The following is a 15,841-nucleotide window of genomic DNA, read 5'->3' on the forward strand; positions in this document are numbered from 1 at the left end:
CAGTCGATGCTCTTATATGAATGAATGTTTAGATATTGTCACACACACACACACATGTATCTATCAATTACTCCAAATTTGATTATTTAGTATCAAAAACTTAAAGAGGAAAAGTTTAAAAATATTATATATAAATCATACATAAAATAAGTACAAAAACATGAGTGAGGTTAAGAATAAGTGACTTTAAATTGAGGATTGAATAAGAATGTGTCAATATAATATGTATAAAATGAAAGAACAATTCTTGCAAAACCGAAATAATCCTTAAATTAAAAAAAAAAATAAAGAAGTAAGAATGTTGTTTCATATATGGACTTGCTCCAAATGTATAATTATTCTAGCATTTAGAAAATTGAATTTAAAGTGTTTAAACATTTTTACAAGTATATATTCACAAATAATACAATTTTTAGAGTTATCTAATATGATTGATGTAGATGTGGACATGTTTTATATTGTACCACCCAATGGAGAAGTACCACTTTATATTTTGGAAGACTGTATCTTGACTAGATTGGATTATTTAAGACGTCTTTATGAAGGATCTACCAATGAATTTGATGGAAATTTTGAGTACTTATTAGAAAACTCTACTTATGACAAAACTGGACATTTTATGTTACGGTAAGTGTACATCAATTTATAATCTTCAATATGATTAACTTAATATGACTTGAATATTCAAATATCAATTAATGATACATAGAAACAACATGTATCTAAAATCTCTAAAGTAAAGAAATTTATAATTAATAGTGGTAAGGTTCAATATTTCTAATTATTCGTTACTTTCTGTTCAAGATTATTAGCTAGTACATCATCGGATTTATGCACATATTGGATAACTAAAGAATCATTATTATTTGGACATAGATTAAATAATATATCACCTAGACAGCTACATAGATTATTCAAACAAATTATATGGAAAATGCAAATATTTAAAGATAAGAAGAATGCAACTGATATGACTTTGATTGAATTGTGCAAATTCTACTCGCAACCTTTAGTACTTAAACATCTGGTGTCAAATTGTCATAACTGTAATAAATTTCAATACAAAGGTATGAGTAAAATGTATCAAAAATGTGCTGTATAACAACTAATGTTTTTTAATTTATATTTCAGTGAGGTTTGAAATAGTGCCAGATTTAGTGAAAGCAAGAGAACTAGTCATTAATAATGGAAATGTTATTACACATTGTTCAAATTGGAAACAAGTGCTTCAATCATTATTCAGTAACTATATAACTAATGAAGTAAATGTTTTGAAAAAGCAAGCCCATCACATTATAAAACATGATCTCAGATTGCACATTTTAAATCAGAAAGTACAATCTTATCTCTTCAAGGAAGGTACTGCTCATGGAAAAATAACTATTGATAACATAGACACAGAAGTACAAAAGTTTCCTTTATGTATGCAACATTTGCACTCAATATTAAAAGACAGACATCGTTTAAGTCACTACGCACGCTTGTACTATAGCCTTTTTCTAAAAGAAATTGGGATGAAATTGGAAGATTCAATCGCATTTTGGAGGCAAGAATATTGCAAGCCACATACATGTACTTCAATATGTTCACATGATTGGCAATCAAATGAAAAAAAATTTATATATAGCATCAGACACATGTATGGTTTAGAAGGATCTCAAAGAAATTATAAAACACCTAACTGCAATCAAATTTGTGTAAGTAAAAAACTTCATAAAATCTTTCCCAACATATAAAATTTATTATGAAAATAATAATAGTTCTTTTTTATGTAAAATTTAAAAACTATTACAGACTGGTATTAGTGGAGTAACATATGAAGGTGGTTGTCCTTTCAAAGACTTTGATGCAGATACACTTATAAATCTTTTACATATTTCATTAACAAAAAATGAAACAGAAAAACTCATAAATAGTACATCTACTAAAAATCCAGAAGTTTGTTGCACTGCATTTCTAAAACTTATGTGCAAAGACAATATTGATACTGTCATTACAAATCCAGTACAATATTATCAAAGAATGAATTAATATAAATTTTAATTTTGAACAAACCTATAGCAACTTGTACTATTTTAAAATACATATTTCTTCTTATTATTACTCTGTTTTCATTAATATTTATATATCACTAAACAACTTTGCTAATAAATCTTTTATAAATATTACAAAACAATGTATTATAATTATTGATATAAATAAAATCTAAGTAATTATTGTTTGTTAAATGATTGTAAAGCTGTTTCTAAAACATGATGCGTTACTCCATTATCAACAAATACAGCATGTACCCCAAGTTTACCAACATCCACAATATTTCTATGTTCATCATCGAAAAAAACCATGTCTTTATATTCAACTTGAGAATTCTTTTGAATGCTGAAAGTATTATATTTGATTAACTTGTAATTTTAAGTTGCTTACTTAGTTCATATAACAAAATTAATTTTTCACACACTTTATACACTTTATACACTTACTTAGAAAAATGTGTGACTTTGCAACCAGGAAATATTTCAATATATTTGAAATATTTTTTCCAGTCAAATAAATCTAATAATTGTTTAGCACCCTTTATTTCTGATGTACGTGATGCTATACCAAGTTCATATCCTTCTTCTGATAATCGTTTTAATATATCAGGTACATCAGTATAATGTCGTATAATATGACCATGTGCATCTACTATTTTATTTTGCGCTCTAAAATTTTTTACCTTTATTAAATCTAATAAATTATTAAAATATATTACATTATTTCTACCTAATTTTTATTTAAGCAAAATAACTCTTTGCTTTAGAAAGTACAAACCCTTTCCTAAATGGAGGGGTTACATGAGTGTCAACCCAAAATGGCCATAAAGTATAATCTAAAATTTAACATATTTACTATTTATACCCAGAAATTATCTTCATATATCTCAATAATTTTTACAATAAGAAATAAATATTCTTTACACAGCTATATTATACATAGTGTTTTAGTTATACCTAAATCAAACACAATAACTTTTGGTTTCTTCTCCATTTGTTCAGTGATTATAACAGATTAATCTATGGAATGACTCAAAAATTGAATGTGACTGTCACTAATTGGCTATGTAATTATTTTCTTCTTAAATAAAGAATGAAATTGTACCAAATTGTACACGATTACATGATAAACATAACCTCATTCTTTCTTATGCCCTCTACATTTGATTTAATTAACTATTTTATAGCGTTTTCGAATAAACGGGGTTTGAACGATCTAGGGTTGATCAATCACTATTTTACTATAAATGCAAGTCTTTCATTGGTGGAGAGGTTGCAATGACGTCATTAACCAATCTTGGGTCGTTCAAATCCTGTATAATCGAAAACGCTATTAGTCTTTCCTGGGCATCGATCATGTAATTCCTTCCTAGGAGCGGAAACGTAAAAAGTGAACATTTCACGTGAATTCGACGAAATAGAATTGCCGAATTCACATTAAAGTTTTCATTTTTCACGTTTCCGCTCCTAGGAAAACATTACATGATTGACGCCCTGAGCTGCAATATTTATCAAAAATTTGCAAAGAAGATGCTGGTCAGAGAATAACGAACTTTTTAAACAATATCTCTCATAAAACTAATACTTTCTAGTTAATTAATGCTTTTTTCAATGATATTTTCAGGTTAATATAATATATTTTTATAAAAATTAAATTTTTTAATAAATAATCTTTTTCTTGCCTCCAAAAACGAAACATAATTATAACTAATTATTAAAATGATAGCATACACGTACCTAGCGATGATCATGCATCAGTTGTACTTTGCTTCGTCGAAAAAACATGAAGAAAGTTTCAATCGAATGCGGCATGCAAAAGCGAGTTGTCGAAACTAAAATCGCGTATAACAGCAATCATATACAAAGTATTTAACGCTTTACAACGAACCTTTAACACGTTACGAAAGACACTCGCGATATCTTTTCACGAGATTTACTTTCAGATATTCACAATGGCGGAAAATAGCAAGAAATTTGAATTAACCGTAATGCATTCCGTGTCACTGATTGTGATGCGACATCTATCAAAGTATGACATTACAATTTTTAAATCAAAGTTGCAGCAAATCAAATCATCTATCGCACTACTCAGCAAGTTCACACCATTACTAACTTCATACCGTCGTACATTGTCGGACTAAATTATTTCGTACAAATATGATATTTATGCGTGCGACCAATACAATAATTACAAAATTTTGATTAGATATACAAATCTGGCGATAATCGTACATCAATTGTACTTTTCCTCGCCGAAAAAACAAACGAAGAAAATCTTGATCAATTTCGAGCACGCAGAAGCGGATGGTCGATACCTAGAATGGATATTATCGTATAATAACAATTGCGCTCGAACTCTAATACATTACGAGACATCACCGGCATATTACAAAGGACACTCACCATACTTTTTCGTGAAAAAAAAAAAAATTCACTTTTATATGGTTTTAATCGCAAGAAACAACGGAAGATTTAAATGGCGACCGCGGCGCGTTCCTTGCTAACCATGATATACATCTATCAAGATGCGGCGCTTCTGTTCTCAAAATGGTGGAAGCAGTGAACCAATCACAATACTGGATTGGATAGTGAATCTAAAATAGATCTTAGGTTTGACCAATCGGATACGACGACATGATAAATGAAAATGCGACAAACGCTAAGTTGAAATCAGGCTTTAAATTAAATTAATCTTTGAATTCACTCTGTATAGTGGTCGCGTCATCCTCGTTTTGTCTCATTTACTGATTTCGTGAGAGTGGATCAGAAGTAGCGGTGCAAGTCACTTTGAAACGTTGTTTGGATATTACAGACATTCAGTTACAAATATACACGTATGTTGCGTATTTTTTCTCATGAGTCTGATAATAATATATATCAGCTGTTTATTGATATAATGTAACCCTCCATAATTCCGAAGTATAGACGTATCAGATCAATTCGGTACAATTTATGTGAAGATTGCTCGCTGAATTATTCCTCGGCTTCTTTTGATCTGAATTATTTCAGTCACGCTTATTTCAGCCTAAAAGCATCTGCAATTTTTTTATTTAGTTTTTCGATCAGAAGACTGAAATCCATGTAATTTTAGAAATAACTTGTTTTTATGTCTTTTTTGTTTTACGAGCCATATATTGTTTCTCTCTACTCAATCTAATCATATAAAATTAAAGAGATTATTACGTCCAGCATATAAATTTATATTAGCTGATACTGATACCAGTACTTAAAAATGGTTATAAGACAATGGTTATAAATAATAACATAGACATAAATCTATATTTTGTATGTAGCTCATTGCTTTAAGCATTGATTTGAATATAACATTAATTTTTATTTATTATCATATTTCAGAAATGTCTGAATCAGATCTCTTAGCTAGTGACCATATTGACGGTCTTGATGGTCTTGAAAATGGTCAAGATGGAGATACCATTATGCAATGTGACGGTGCAAAACGTGACTTAGGTGAAGCAAATGTTGATGATCCTGTAAGTTACTTTCCATAATAGTACACAAAAGTACATAAATACAATAAAATTTTTTTTAAACAAAACTATTTAGTTTAAAACATATTGTTATAACTTAGGAGTTGGAAGCGATTAAAGCACGAGTGAGAGAAATGGAGGAAGAAGCGGAAAAATTAAAACAACTTCAATCTGAGGTGGATAAACAGATGAATATGGGTAGCCCACCTGGTATCAGTAAGTTTATCAATTTTATCTTCTGTATGAAGCATGTAAGAGCAAAAATGTATATTTTAAAATTATTCTTAATAATACAATTACTTCTATTGTGTGTTTTATTTTAGCAAGTCCATTAAATATGTCATTAGAAGACAAAATGGAAGTTGATAATCGATCTATTTATGTTGGCAATGTAAGTATAATATAATTTATTTATGATTACTGATATCTATAGTATAGTATTGTAAAACATCTTATTACAGCTGTGATAAAACAAAAACTGAATGTCTGATTTCTCTTATGTATGCAGGTCGATTATGCTGCTACGGCAGAAGAATTAGAGCAACATTTTCATGGCTGTGGCAGTGTCAACAGAGTAACAATTTTATGTAATAAATTTGATGGGCATCCGAAAGGCTTTGCTTATATTGAATTCGCCGAACGCGACTCTGTACAAACTGCAATGGCAATGGATGAATCTATGTTTAGAGGACGTCAAATTAAAGTAATGCCTAAAAGAACAAATAAACCTGGTTTCTCTATGACAAATAGGTAATATTTTACTTTGGGTTATGTACTATAATTTAAGATACAAACATATAAAAATACAAACTCATTTAAGATTAAATAATAACTTAGATTTATTTAATTCTCAGATATTGACATTTCCATTTCATTACATATTTACAGGGGTCCCAGAGGTGCAAGAGGCTATCGAGGTATGGCTAGAGGAATTATTCGTGGCAGCGCATATTTTGGATATAGACCTACAAGACGACCTAGGTAATGAATAATTTTGACTATATTTTTGCTATTTTTTAATGAATATGTTAATAATTCTTTAACATATTTCTAGTTTTTTAGTAGAGCAATTCACCTTCATTTCTTTTATGAATTCTATTAATTTTCGTTTGCAGGAGTTACAGGCGTGGTTATTACATGCCATATTGACCATTTTAAGCGACATCAACATTATCCTACAAGTGTCAAGGTAAGTTTTTATTCTAAATAGTGTATCATTATCATCCTTAATTATTATTCAAAGAAAAGTTCTTAATATAAAAAAATCGAAACAAATTGAAATTAATTTCTATATATATAAAACTTTCTATATATGTAGATCAATGTATATAACAGCAAGAACCTTTCTTTGAATAGTTTCTAAACTTCGTACATTTTGTTACAACTCAAGGGAAGACCAGAAATATTATATTATAATAATTTGACAATAATACTAAAAATCGATACAAAACTATATCTTTGAATATATATTATTATTATTATTATTATTATTATTATTATTTTAAGTCAAGGCTGATTTGCATTTTTCTCTTTATTTAATTTTTCATTCACTTATTACACATCAAAACTTAACTCTTATTTTAAATAAAACCATTTGAATAACTAATGATATTTTTCAACACAGAAATATTAATGTGAAGAACATAACTAACTGGTCATTCCTTAATACATTGTAAACGATAAAATTATTATTTAACAATAAATTTAATTTTTAGTTACTAATCTGATGTATCTATATGATCGAATTTTGTCATTTATATATGACACAAAACTAGAATGAAGACGTTATCTATTTACTTGATGTAATGGGATATGATATCTAGATACATTAGTATTGGACACTTGGCCATAATAAATATTTATACTATTAAAAAATTATGCAATATAAATAAAATTTTGAAATAACGCGCTAATAATTTTTTTTTTTTTTTTTTTTTTTTTTTTTTTTTTTTACTTTATTTTTCTACATTTTACATTTTTATTTTAATATAGCCAAGGAAAATTTATTTTGTCTAATATTTTGTAGGTTGAGAGTATAGAATATGGCCTTGTGTATGTGAGATATAATATTACAAATTGTAAGTTTTTGTGAAAAATTGAATAGCAATTCGCACAAAAAACTTACAAACACATATATCATCATGCATTGCATTGAAAAGCAGCTAAGATATTTAAGTAAATTCTTGTGATATGTCCACAGAAAAAAAAAACTGATACGATGGGAAAAAAAAGAGAAAGAAAAACATCATGTCAAAAGAAAAAAAAGATTGGACAAACATGGGCACAATTAATCCATATTTGATTTAATAATCATCACATAAAACACAGATGTAGAAAAGCGATCATTCACTATTGTAGTTCAATTGATTTTTGTTAAAACTTGAAGTAAAGCTTATTAGAATACTATCCCATCCTAATAAATTAAACAAATTCAATCAATATTTTGTATATGCCTTAAAATTTTTTCAAAATATTTTATTTTGTCTGATTCATACATACTTCAGTTATTTTATACATATAACATTATATTTTATATTAATAAAATAAAATTATACAAAATTATATAAAATTATATCATATACATTAACAGCATTATTTAAATATAAATTTCAAGATCGTAACAGTAAGCAATTGAAACAATAGAGTTCAGTTAAATTTCAGGTAAATTTATGCAAAATTGACAAAATATTTAATTATTAATAATCTAACTTCACTGTATATATGTGCAAGATAAAGTTTAATAGCATACTATTTCATGACTTTTGTATGAAAACAGCATTCTGTAATGTTTATTAATAACAATTATACCCATAGTCTGTGGTTCATGTAAACAATATCTATATTATTCTTTAAAGATGTATATCAAATATATATATACTGAAAATTTTGTGTGTACACTTAAAACCAAAGATTAAAAAAGCACCGTACTAACTTTGATATAAGATTACCTTATTAAATTTGCTAAAATAAAATTAACTACAGCAAATTTGTATACAAAAGCATGTAGCTTTGTGGCCCCATTTTTTATATCAAATAATAAATGTTGTAATGATAGTAATTAAATATATATGAATATATAGTATGAATATACCCATGTATTAAGGCTGATACACAGATTATGCAATGGAAGATAGAATAAGAAATTGCATCTAAATAATATCTGAATATTAATATTGATATTTGAATAGATTATTATTAATTAACTATTGCTATGTATTATCTACGTGATATAAAAATGCACTATTAGTTTTGCAGAAGCATCATTAAACAATAATTTTTAAAAATTGAACTACAAAGTGAATGTTTAGAATAATATCATATAACTATAATTTGTAGTCAATTTTGTATGCATAATAAGTGAAAGTTGCGCCAAGTGATTACAAATCATTACTGCTGCACTATATAATTTGTATAATTCTATACTACATATTTATCAAAGATATGTGCGACTTTCATTTATTCAATACTAACTATACATCTTCAATTTTGAACATATTGCTACTAATTTGTAAGATGCGTATGAGATATGTTTCCGAGACAATGATCCACTGTGCTAAGGTGTTAGGAGCAGAGCCGACTCAACACATTAATGATCGAGCCACATTTCGTAATGTTACTTCCATGTCGCTAAGTATTTTGCAGGTGCAGCGCAGCATCAGCATCATTGAGTGATAATGATACAAATTTCATGAACAATTCTTACGTTTCATTAAGGAAAAAAAAAAAAAAAAAATAATTAAGGCATATGTGTAATACACAAGTGTAAAATGATTGGGTGGTAAATAAAGACTTTCTTGGCTTATTTGGAATTTTATATATTTTCATGTAGAGAGAAGTGCATTTTTACATGTATCGTTTATTTTAAGTGTTATAAAATTAATATCTTTATAGATATAAGGGTGATAATACAGTTCAGGGAAATGATTTATCAAAGAAAAAGCACAATTTATAGAGGCTGACGTAGCACGTTTATTAACATTCAGTACCGTCCAAATTGACGTTTTTTACACTTAGTTGTCAACATGTAATGATATCAGAAGAATAAATTTCGTTTATATAAATTCGTAATATTTTAATAACAGATATAATCTAAATATTAATATGTATTTCTTTTATTACAAACTCTCTGATTTTTGTATAATCTTTGAAGGCATATAATGCGTAATTAATTTTTCAGATGTTTTATTGATATTTAGTAATTAATATTTTATGAAGAATAATTATTAACAAAATATGATTGAAGATCTGAATTTGAAGCATTAAAGTATGACACATTTAACAAAATAATAATTGTTTTATAACACCTTATCATATACATATTCATTATTTTACTGAATCCATAATAAAGCAAATGTTGGCGTAATCTGGAAATTATATACATGTACTAGTATACATGCATTCAAGATTCCAGTCTAAAATTTTAGATTATTTTAAGCAAGTAGGGCCAAATATATATCTTCAAGAATAATTTTTAAACAATTTAAATTATATAATATATTTTTTTATAATGGTATCAACATGTGAAATCAACAGTCAATAATTATTGGCAAAAATTTCCTTAATTGTGCGTAAAGCAGTTGATTACTAATATAATCTATATCTGTTATTTAAATATAATTATTTTAATCAATCAAGTCAATTTAAAATTATAACTGATTAGACTAGAATCTGAAATATAACTTACACCTAAATTCAACGTTAATTTCTCATTTGTTAAATCATGAAAATATAGATACTTCTTGAAACATATTATAATATAAACAATGTTGATTCTTTTGCTATTTTTAGAGCTATAATATAATTCTGATAAATAAAATTTTAAAACATATAAATATTACCAATGATAATAAGTAATAATAATTATAATGATACAAATTGTCTAGAAAGCTAAATCAGCATGCATACATATTTTTTTTTTCCAAATAAAATTACAAATAAAAAATTTTTTTTTTTAAATTATATCTACATTATATTATTATAAGTTATATGATTTTAAAGTAGTAAATCTGTAATTATTAGCTTATTCTATGTAATAATATTATTAAGAAATTTGAATGTTTTACCAAAGTTAAGTCTATGTATAACAATGTACTTTATTATCTGTATTTTTCAATTCAGATCTTCATTCAGATCTATTGAGTTTAGCCATGGTATCAACTCAATTGCAATTAAAATATTTTGGACTTATTTGATTGCAGTCTGTTTTCGTAATATATATATCACTATATATATATATATATATATATATATATATATATATATATATATATATATATATATTCATGGCCATATATAATTTTTATATTTATTTGGTCTAAACAGGATATAGGATTGCACTTAAGATAAACATTGACTAGTATACCATGCGGTATTTAACTTTCAGATTGGAAAACAATAGCTATCGTTAAGAATTTAATTCGAGGGTTTCCAGAATCGATTGACATAGACTTTGCAAATTTGGTTGTGTTGTATATTCCGTATGTGTTTTTTCTAATTGTTTTAATGTTTCCACCCCACCTTCTCTGATTAACATTATGCAGTAACGTTTTGCTGAAAACATATATCATTATTATAGCATATTCTTTACTATATTTCAAAGTTTTCTCAGATTCCGTTTGTTTAGACTTACGATTTTTTGTGCATACATGATGAATCGCCCACACTGCCCAGAGTTGAACGGGATAAGCATCTGTACAACGTAACAGTGGGAAAAATGGTTGGAAACTACGATAAGCAACCATCTCTCCTTGTGGTGTTTGCCAATGAGTTACAGCATGAACCAATTGGTCTAACAACTGTTCTCTACTCGGTTCTCTACTCGGCATACTGTACCATGATCGAGGACCATCACTTAGTAGATGTGCGGCGATACCGGCTGCGAAATAAGATACATCAATGTGTTCAGAATCGAGCAGCATAGAAAGCATTTTTATGAACCGAGGTTGCATAAGTCGTGGTCTCAAATGATCAACCTGTAATTTTCAACAAAAAAATAAGTACATTTTGATACGTCATTAAATCCTATTTATTACTTATATACAAGATTATACATTTAATATTAAAAATTCTGATACGCACCTCTGCAATATTGTTTAGCAGACCAAGAACCTTAGTTTCTACACTAGATTCTCCTTGAAAGCTATCCAATACTTCGAGAAATAATTCCATTCCACCCTCGTCAAGAAAGACTTTGCAGGTAATGGCACTCTCATCCGTCAAGTTCCACAGAGCACTTAATGTAAACTTCATTGTAATATCTACTGATTTAGATTCGACTTTAGATCTAACCATTGAAAGCAATTTCAACATATATTGTGGTTGTGCACCAAGCATAGATGTTTCTACAGTCGATATCTTTGCTGCTAATATTGAGCAAATAGCCACAGACATACGATTCATAGATGCATCGTCAAATGTCGACAAGCAATTCATAACTAATCTTGCGCATCTATTAAATTAAAAATATCTTATTTAGTTTCACTTATATATACCACAAAAGATATATAATACATTATTTTTACATACTGAAATTTCAATATCTGTTTATAAATATTAACTTATCTTTATATAATAAATGTATGACATTTAACTAATAAAATCAAACTTATCAAGATTATTAAACTCCTTAATATTTCTAACAAATATATAAAGACATCAATACGACATTATATTACTAAATCCAAACTATTTAATTATGTGTGTATGTATATGTGTACAACATTCTCTTTCAGTGTATAATCAACTTCCATTTACAAAAGATAGTATCTCTTTATAACTATTTCTAACATAGTATCATTGAAAATTTGCACATTATGACGAGCAGTATACAAAATAGTTAAGACTAAAGACATTGAAATCTCAGCATATTTTACATCTAAATTATAAATTTATAAAATTTATATAGCTACCTATATTTGTCAAATGCAACATCCTGTAGAATCCTATCACTACACAGCGTCAATAATGTGTTTTTTTGAAGTTGATGGTTGGTTGGATATGATTCCATTGCTAATAATGTTAATTCGACTATTTGTTTAAGTATTGACGGATGAATCATAAGAGCCAATTCACCTTTTGTCAGATTATAAATACAAGCAGTAGCTGCCATTTGTACGCGAAACTCCTGTGGATGCTCTCTCATTCCAGGTAACACTAATTTTATCACATCAACTCGTGGTTCGAGAAAGTTTGGTGTCAAACGGAATAAGTTAAACAGACACTTTTGAAGATATATTGGTCTGAATGTGTATCTTCTAAGGGCTTCCAAAATTTGAGATTCTGTTGCCGTACCACTGATCTGAAGCAAAAGATAGATGCAATGTACATTATTTCACATCAATTTCCTTTATTAAATAAATTTTTTTTTATTTTTATTCGTTTTCTTTTTTTGATATCAACTCAATGTTTATTAATTTTTTTGTTTTTTAATTTACATATTACTTTCTTCTTATATTTCACTCCTATTTTTATTCTGTAGTAAATATAAAATTAAAACTTCTAACAAAAGAAAAGAGAATAATATAGCTTAATGATTTTATAATTAGCAATTTTTCTATATTTGCAAATGGAAATTGATTGCTTATATAATACATATATACAACATAATATATCAAACATTGATATTATCATTTTTCTATGACATGTACAATGTAACAGAACATATATATCTCTTTAAGATGTAAATTGCAATGCAGTATATAAATGATATAATAACATTATCATAAATAATGAAAAGAGCACGAGACAAGTAATATTAGATAGAGACATATCAAATTTTGCAGAAATAATAGTAATAATAGTAATAATTAAAAGAATGCCATTGCATATCCAAAAATATAACAAGTACGAAATAAAAATATGAATTCCAATATTTGTATACATTAAAGTAATACAAAGACAATATGGTTGCATAATTAATGACAGTATTGTGCCAACTTACAATAAGTTCAGGTCTAAAATCTTTATGTGTTGAATCTATGAAACTTTCATCATAACAAGCATCAGAATGCACCAATCCCAGAAACCTCAAGTGTACATGCGATGCAATAAAATTTTTTAAATCTTTCGGATTTATATCATCCTTACCTACACAATAATATTGTATTTAATAAAATATTGTGTAACTATAATTAATAAATTAATTTTATAGACTACAATACAATAAAGATCATGTTGCATTACTCACCAGACAAGTCTAAAGTTGTCAAATAAGGCATACAATTCAAAGCTCTTAGAAAATCTGTTATTTTTGGCCTAGCGGGTGCAAACATTTCAAATCCATATGGATCTTTTTCATGGGAAATGTCTAAATGCCTTAATTCGTTTAATTCCAGTAACACTGGTATTAAACTTCCGCACCCACTTATCTTTAAATTATACATATTTAATGTCCTTAAACGATCTTTACACTTCTTTAATGGTGTTATATCATCAACTCTTGTACAAGATATATCTAAACTCTCTAAAAGGGGAAGATCTTCGACTACTATGTCCAAACCATGTTTATTGAATTCTGTTCCTGAGACATTCAAGGTATGAAGTGCCTTCAATTTGTTTAATGTCGCAATGTCTACCATGCGTTGTCTAAAACAAAATATGTAAAAATGTATAAAATTATCAATTGTCATAAAAATCTTTAATTCAATTTCAAAATATCGCAAGTATATAAACCTTGAAAAATCCATAAAGCTTCCTTTAGCTACACTTAGCGATCTAAGGTTTTGTATACTCCAATCACCTAAACAGCTAATTAAATCATTAACAGTTATTTTAAGTCCATTTACTATTAAATCTACAACTTTGTGTTGCTTAAGAACACTTAAGCCTTTAGCTGATAGTGTTGATGCATCTTTCAACCGTACATGTCTAAAAGAAAATTAACTTCTGTATTATTGTTACAGATCCATTTTGTTTTTCTTTTAATTAAATTTATATTTTATTACCTTAATCTGGTGGTTTTTGCGTCAAAAAGTGTAATTGTTAAATCTGATAATGTTTTTTTCTCACATAAATTGGATAATAATTGCTCTGATACTTCAGCTGGCAAAAAGGCATCTGGATGCCTAAAGGTAAGTCGAGTTGCAGAGCTGGAGGGAGCATCGTTAGATGATGTTCTACCTGTTGTAGCATCAAAAGCGACTTCTGTGCTATTACTGTTCAGTGTATAGATATCTTGTTCATCTAAAATTTATGCTGCTTTAATTCCGCCAAATCAACGCACAAAAACAAGTTTTACATCACTTACCAGGAACGGTATTGCTACTGGGAGCAGTGGGAGAATGTACATTTGTATCGCCAAGATGAACCTCACATAGGCCTAGAACATTGCCACAGATAAAGTCAATGCAAACCTCCTGGAGACTTCTTGGAGACTCGAACATCTTATATTTCTGCTGTCATTCGTGCACCAATTTCTAATCCTTTTTACTCGATTGGCCTTCTAAAGAGCACTAGCCATCTGCGTACTCACAGTTCCATACCTTGGAAATGAAAAAAATAGAACAAAATTTGTTTTTTTTTTATTTTTTTTTTTTTTACCTTCACTTTTAATATTTTAAATAAATTATATACCGCGTATTAGATCATAAAATGTCCATGCTGTGGTACAAGATGAGAAAATTGCTTTCCATGGAATAAATACCGTCACATGAATTGTGCGAGCTAACAAGAGCAACCGTACACACTTTCTCACGCGATTTAAGCAACACTTTCTTATACAAACAAAACGTCAGCGGAAGAAAGCGAACACAATTTTATCTGCTTCATTCGGATAACTGGATTTCAAATAACGATTACGTAATAAGATAATCTCGCACACAGTAGAAATATTTATACAATACTGCCCAAATACCTATCGCAATGCTCACGCACTAAAAAATCGGAGATCGGAGTCCAAATCCGAAGCCAAGCGAACCATTTAATTTGCACGCGAAAAGAATTCGATGCCGATTTCAGACATGAAAGTGCGACACTAGACCTCGTAGAGTGGCGTGCAAAGGTCGCTAAAATAGCCGCGAAAAGCTGTGGACACTCATCTCATCTGTGATGGGAACGCCATATTGACTCGCCAAATGTCAAAACAGACCAAAAAAAGAGCGCAGCCGTGTCATTGCGTCGTAGTCGTCGTCATCGTCGTCGTCATCGGTGCGGCGCGATGCCGTGCAAGGCGGTGCAGAATGGAGTCGCACATGCAGCGCAAATAGATAGCACATGCGCGATAAAATGAGCGTATCTCTGAACTGGCGACCGATCGCCAGCTGATTCCTGACCGCCGTACGAGAATTGGAGCGAACGTCAATTGTGCGGAGGGCTTCCTCGGCC

General features: G+C 28.6%; 4 protein-coding genes across 11 annotated transcripts; 2 read left to right on the plus strand and 2 right to left on the minus strand.

Moving 5' to 3' along the window:
- The first annotated feature begins 13 nt into the window (after positions 1-13).
- On the plus strand, positions 14-2,381 carry LOC105668534 (uncharacterized). Of its 3 annotated transcripts, none has more exons than XM_012360968.2 (5): positions 14-292; positions 417-627; positions 805-1,046; positions 1,132-1,697; positions 1,795-2,381. In XM_012360968.2, exons 2-5 carry the CDS (start codon positions 428-430, stop codon positions 2,029-2,031), a joined length of 1,245 nt encoding a protein of 414 aa, XP_012216391.1. In that variant the 5' UTR covers positions 14-292; positions 417-427; the 3' UTR covers positions 2,032-2,381. The 3 variants fall into 3 exon arrangements, with proteins under 3 accessions (XP_012216391.1, XP_012216389.1, XP_012216390.1); XM_012360966.2 differs by having other exon boundaries at positions 15-292; positions 805-1,067; positions 1,795-2,228; XM_012360967.2 differs by having other exon boundaries at positions 15-292; positions 441-627; positions 805-1,067; positions 1,795-2,228.
- LOC105668536 (magnesium-dependent phosphatase 1-like) lies at positions 1,720-3,212 on the minus strand. The gene is made up of 4 exons (XM_012360970.2): positions 2,991-3,212; positions 2,812-2,869; positions 2,481-2,702; positions 1,720-2,379 (listed from the first exon to the last, which is right to left on the minus strand). Exons 1-4 carry the CDS (start codon positions 3,025-3,027, stop codon positions 2,214-2,216), a joined length of 483 nt encoding a protein of 160 aa, XP_012216393.1. The 5' UTR covers positions 3,028-3,212; the 3' UTR covers positions 1,720-2,213.
- A 1,489-nt stretch (positions 3,213-4,701) lies between these two features.
- On the plus strand, positions 4,702-6,710 carry LOC105668535 (poly(A) binding protein nuclear 1). The gene is made up of 7 exons (XM_012360969.2): positions 4,702-4,867; positions 5,388-5,524; positions 5,623-5,737; positions 5,845-5,912; positions 6,030-6,271; positions 6,410-6,502; positions 6,637-6,710. The coding sequence occupies exons 2-7, from the start codon at positions 5,390-5,392 to the stop codon at positions 6,668-6,670; spliced, it is 687 nt and encodes a 228-aa protein (XP_012216392.1). The 5' UTR covers positions 4,702-4,867; positions 5,388-5,389; the 3' UTR covers positions 6,671-6,710.
- A 2,756-nt stretch (positions 6,711-9,466) lies between these two features.
- LOC105668550 (protein zyg-11 homolog B-like) lies at positions 9,467-15,653 on the minus strand. 6 transcript variants are annotated; one of them, XM_012360999.2, is made up of 11 exons: positions 15,392-15,648; positions 15,092-15,294; positions 14,766-15,000; positions 14,464-14,701; positions 14,192-14,386; positions 13,707-14,104; positions 13,461-13,606; positions 12,430-12,818; positions 11,600-11,969; positions 11,151-11,493; positions 9,467-11,071 (listed from the first exon to the last, which is right to left on the minus strand). In XM_012360999.2, exons 3-11 carry the CDS (start codon positions 14,899-14,901, stop codon positions 10,926-10,928), a joined length of 2,361 nt encoding a protein of 786 aa, XP_012216422.1. In that variant the 5' UTR covers positions 14,902-15,000; positions 15,092-15,294; positions 15,392-15,648; the 3' UTR covers positions 9,467-10,925. The 6 variants fall into 6 exon arrangements, with proteins under 6 accessions (XP_012216422.1, XP_012216421.1, XP_012216424.1 ...); XM_012360998.2 differs by having other exon boundaries at positions 15,372-15,648; XM_012361001.2 differs by lacking the exon at positions 15,092-15,294 and having other exon boundaries at positions 15,392-15,653.
- Positions 15,654-15,841: the final 188 nt, after the last annotated feature.

This window comes from Linepithema humile, chromosome 1 (assembly GCF_040581485.1).
Source record: "Linepithema humile isolate Giens D197 chromosome 1, Lhum_UNIL_v1.0, whole genome shotgun sequence".
In the NCBI taxonomy this organism is placed as follows: domain Eukaryota; kingdom Metazoa; phylum Arthropoda; class Insecta; order Hymenoptera; family Formicidae; genus Linepithema; species Linepithema humile.

Excerpts from the sequence above, each read along its gene's own strand:
- LOC105668534 (XM_012360966.2), top strand. The coding sequence starts at position 428 with ATGATTGATGTAGATGTGGACATGTTTTATATTGTACCACCCAATGGA. Across the intron at positions 1,068-1,131 it reads TAATAAATTTCAATACAAAG|TGAGGTTTGAAATAGTGCCA; the intron begins GTATGAGTAAAA and ends TTTATATTTCAG. Across the intron at positions 1,698-1,794 it reads CTAACTGCAATCAAATTTGT|ACTGGTATTAGTGGAGTAAC; the intron begins GTAAGTAAAAAA and ends AAACTATTACAG.
- LOC105668536 (XM_012360970.2), bottom strand. The coding sequence starts at position 3,027 with ATGGAGAAGAAACCAAAAGTTATTGTGTTTGATTTAG. Across the intron at positions 2,870-2,990 it reads AGTTATTGTGTTTGATTTAG|ATTATACTTTATGGCCATTT; the intron begins GTATAACTAAAA and ends GTTAAATTTTAG. Across the intron at positions 2,703-2,811 it reads ACCCCTCCATTTAGGAAAGG|AGCGCAAAATAAAATAGTAG; the intron begins GTTTGTACTTTC and ends AAAAAATTTTAG.
- LOC105668550 (XM_012361001.2), bottom strand. The coding sequence starts at position 14,901 with ATGTTCGAGTCTCCAAGAAGTCTCCAGGAGGTTTGCATTGACTTTATC. Across the intron at positions 14,387-14,463 it reads GCAAAAACCACCAGATTAAG|ACATGTACGGTTGAAAGATG; the intron begins GTAATAAAATAT and ends ATTTTCTTTTAG. Across the intron at positions 12,819-13,460 it reads ATTTTAGACCTGAACTTATT|ATCAGTGGTACGGCAACAGA; the intron begins GTAAGTTGGCAC and ends CTTTTGCTTCAG.
- LOC105668535 (XM_012360969.2), top strand. The coding sequence starts at position 5,390 with ATGTCTGAATCAGATCTCTTAGCTAGTGACCATATTGACGGTCTTGAT. Across the intron at positions 5,738-5,844 it reads GGGTAGCCCACCTGGTATCA|CAAGTCCATTAAATATGTCA; the intron begins GTAAGTTTATCA and ends GTTTTATTTTAG. Across the intron at positions 6,503-6,636 it reads AGACCTACAAGACGACCTAG|GAGTTACAGGCGTGGTTATT; the intron begins GTAATGAATAAT and ends TTTCGTTTGCAG.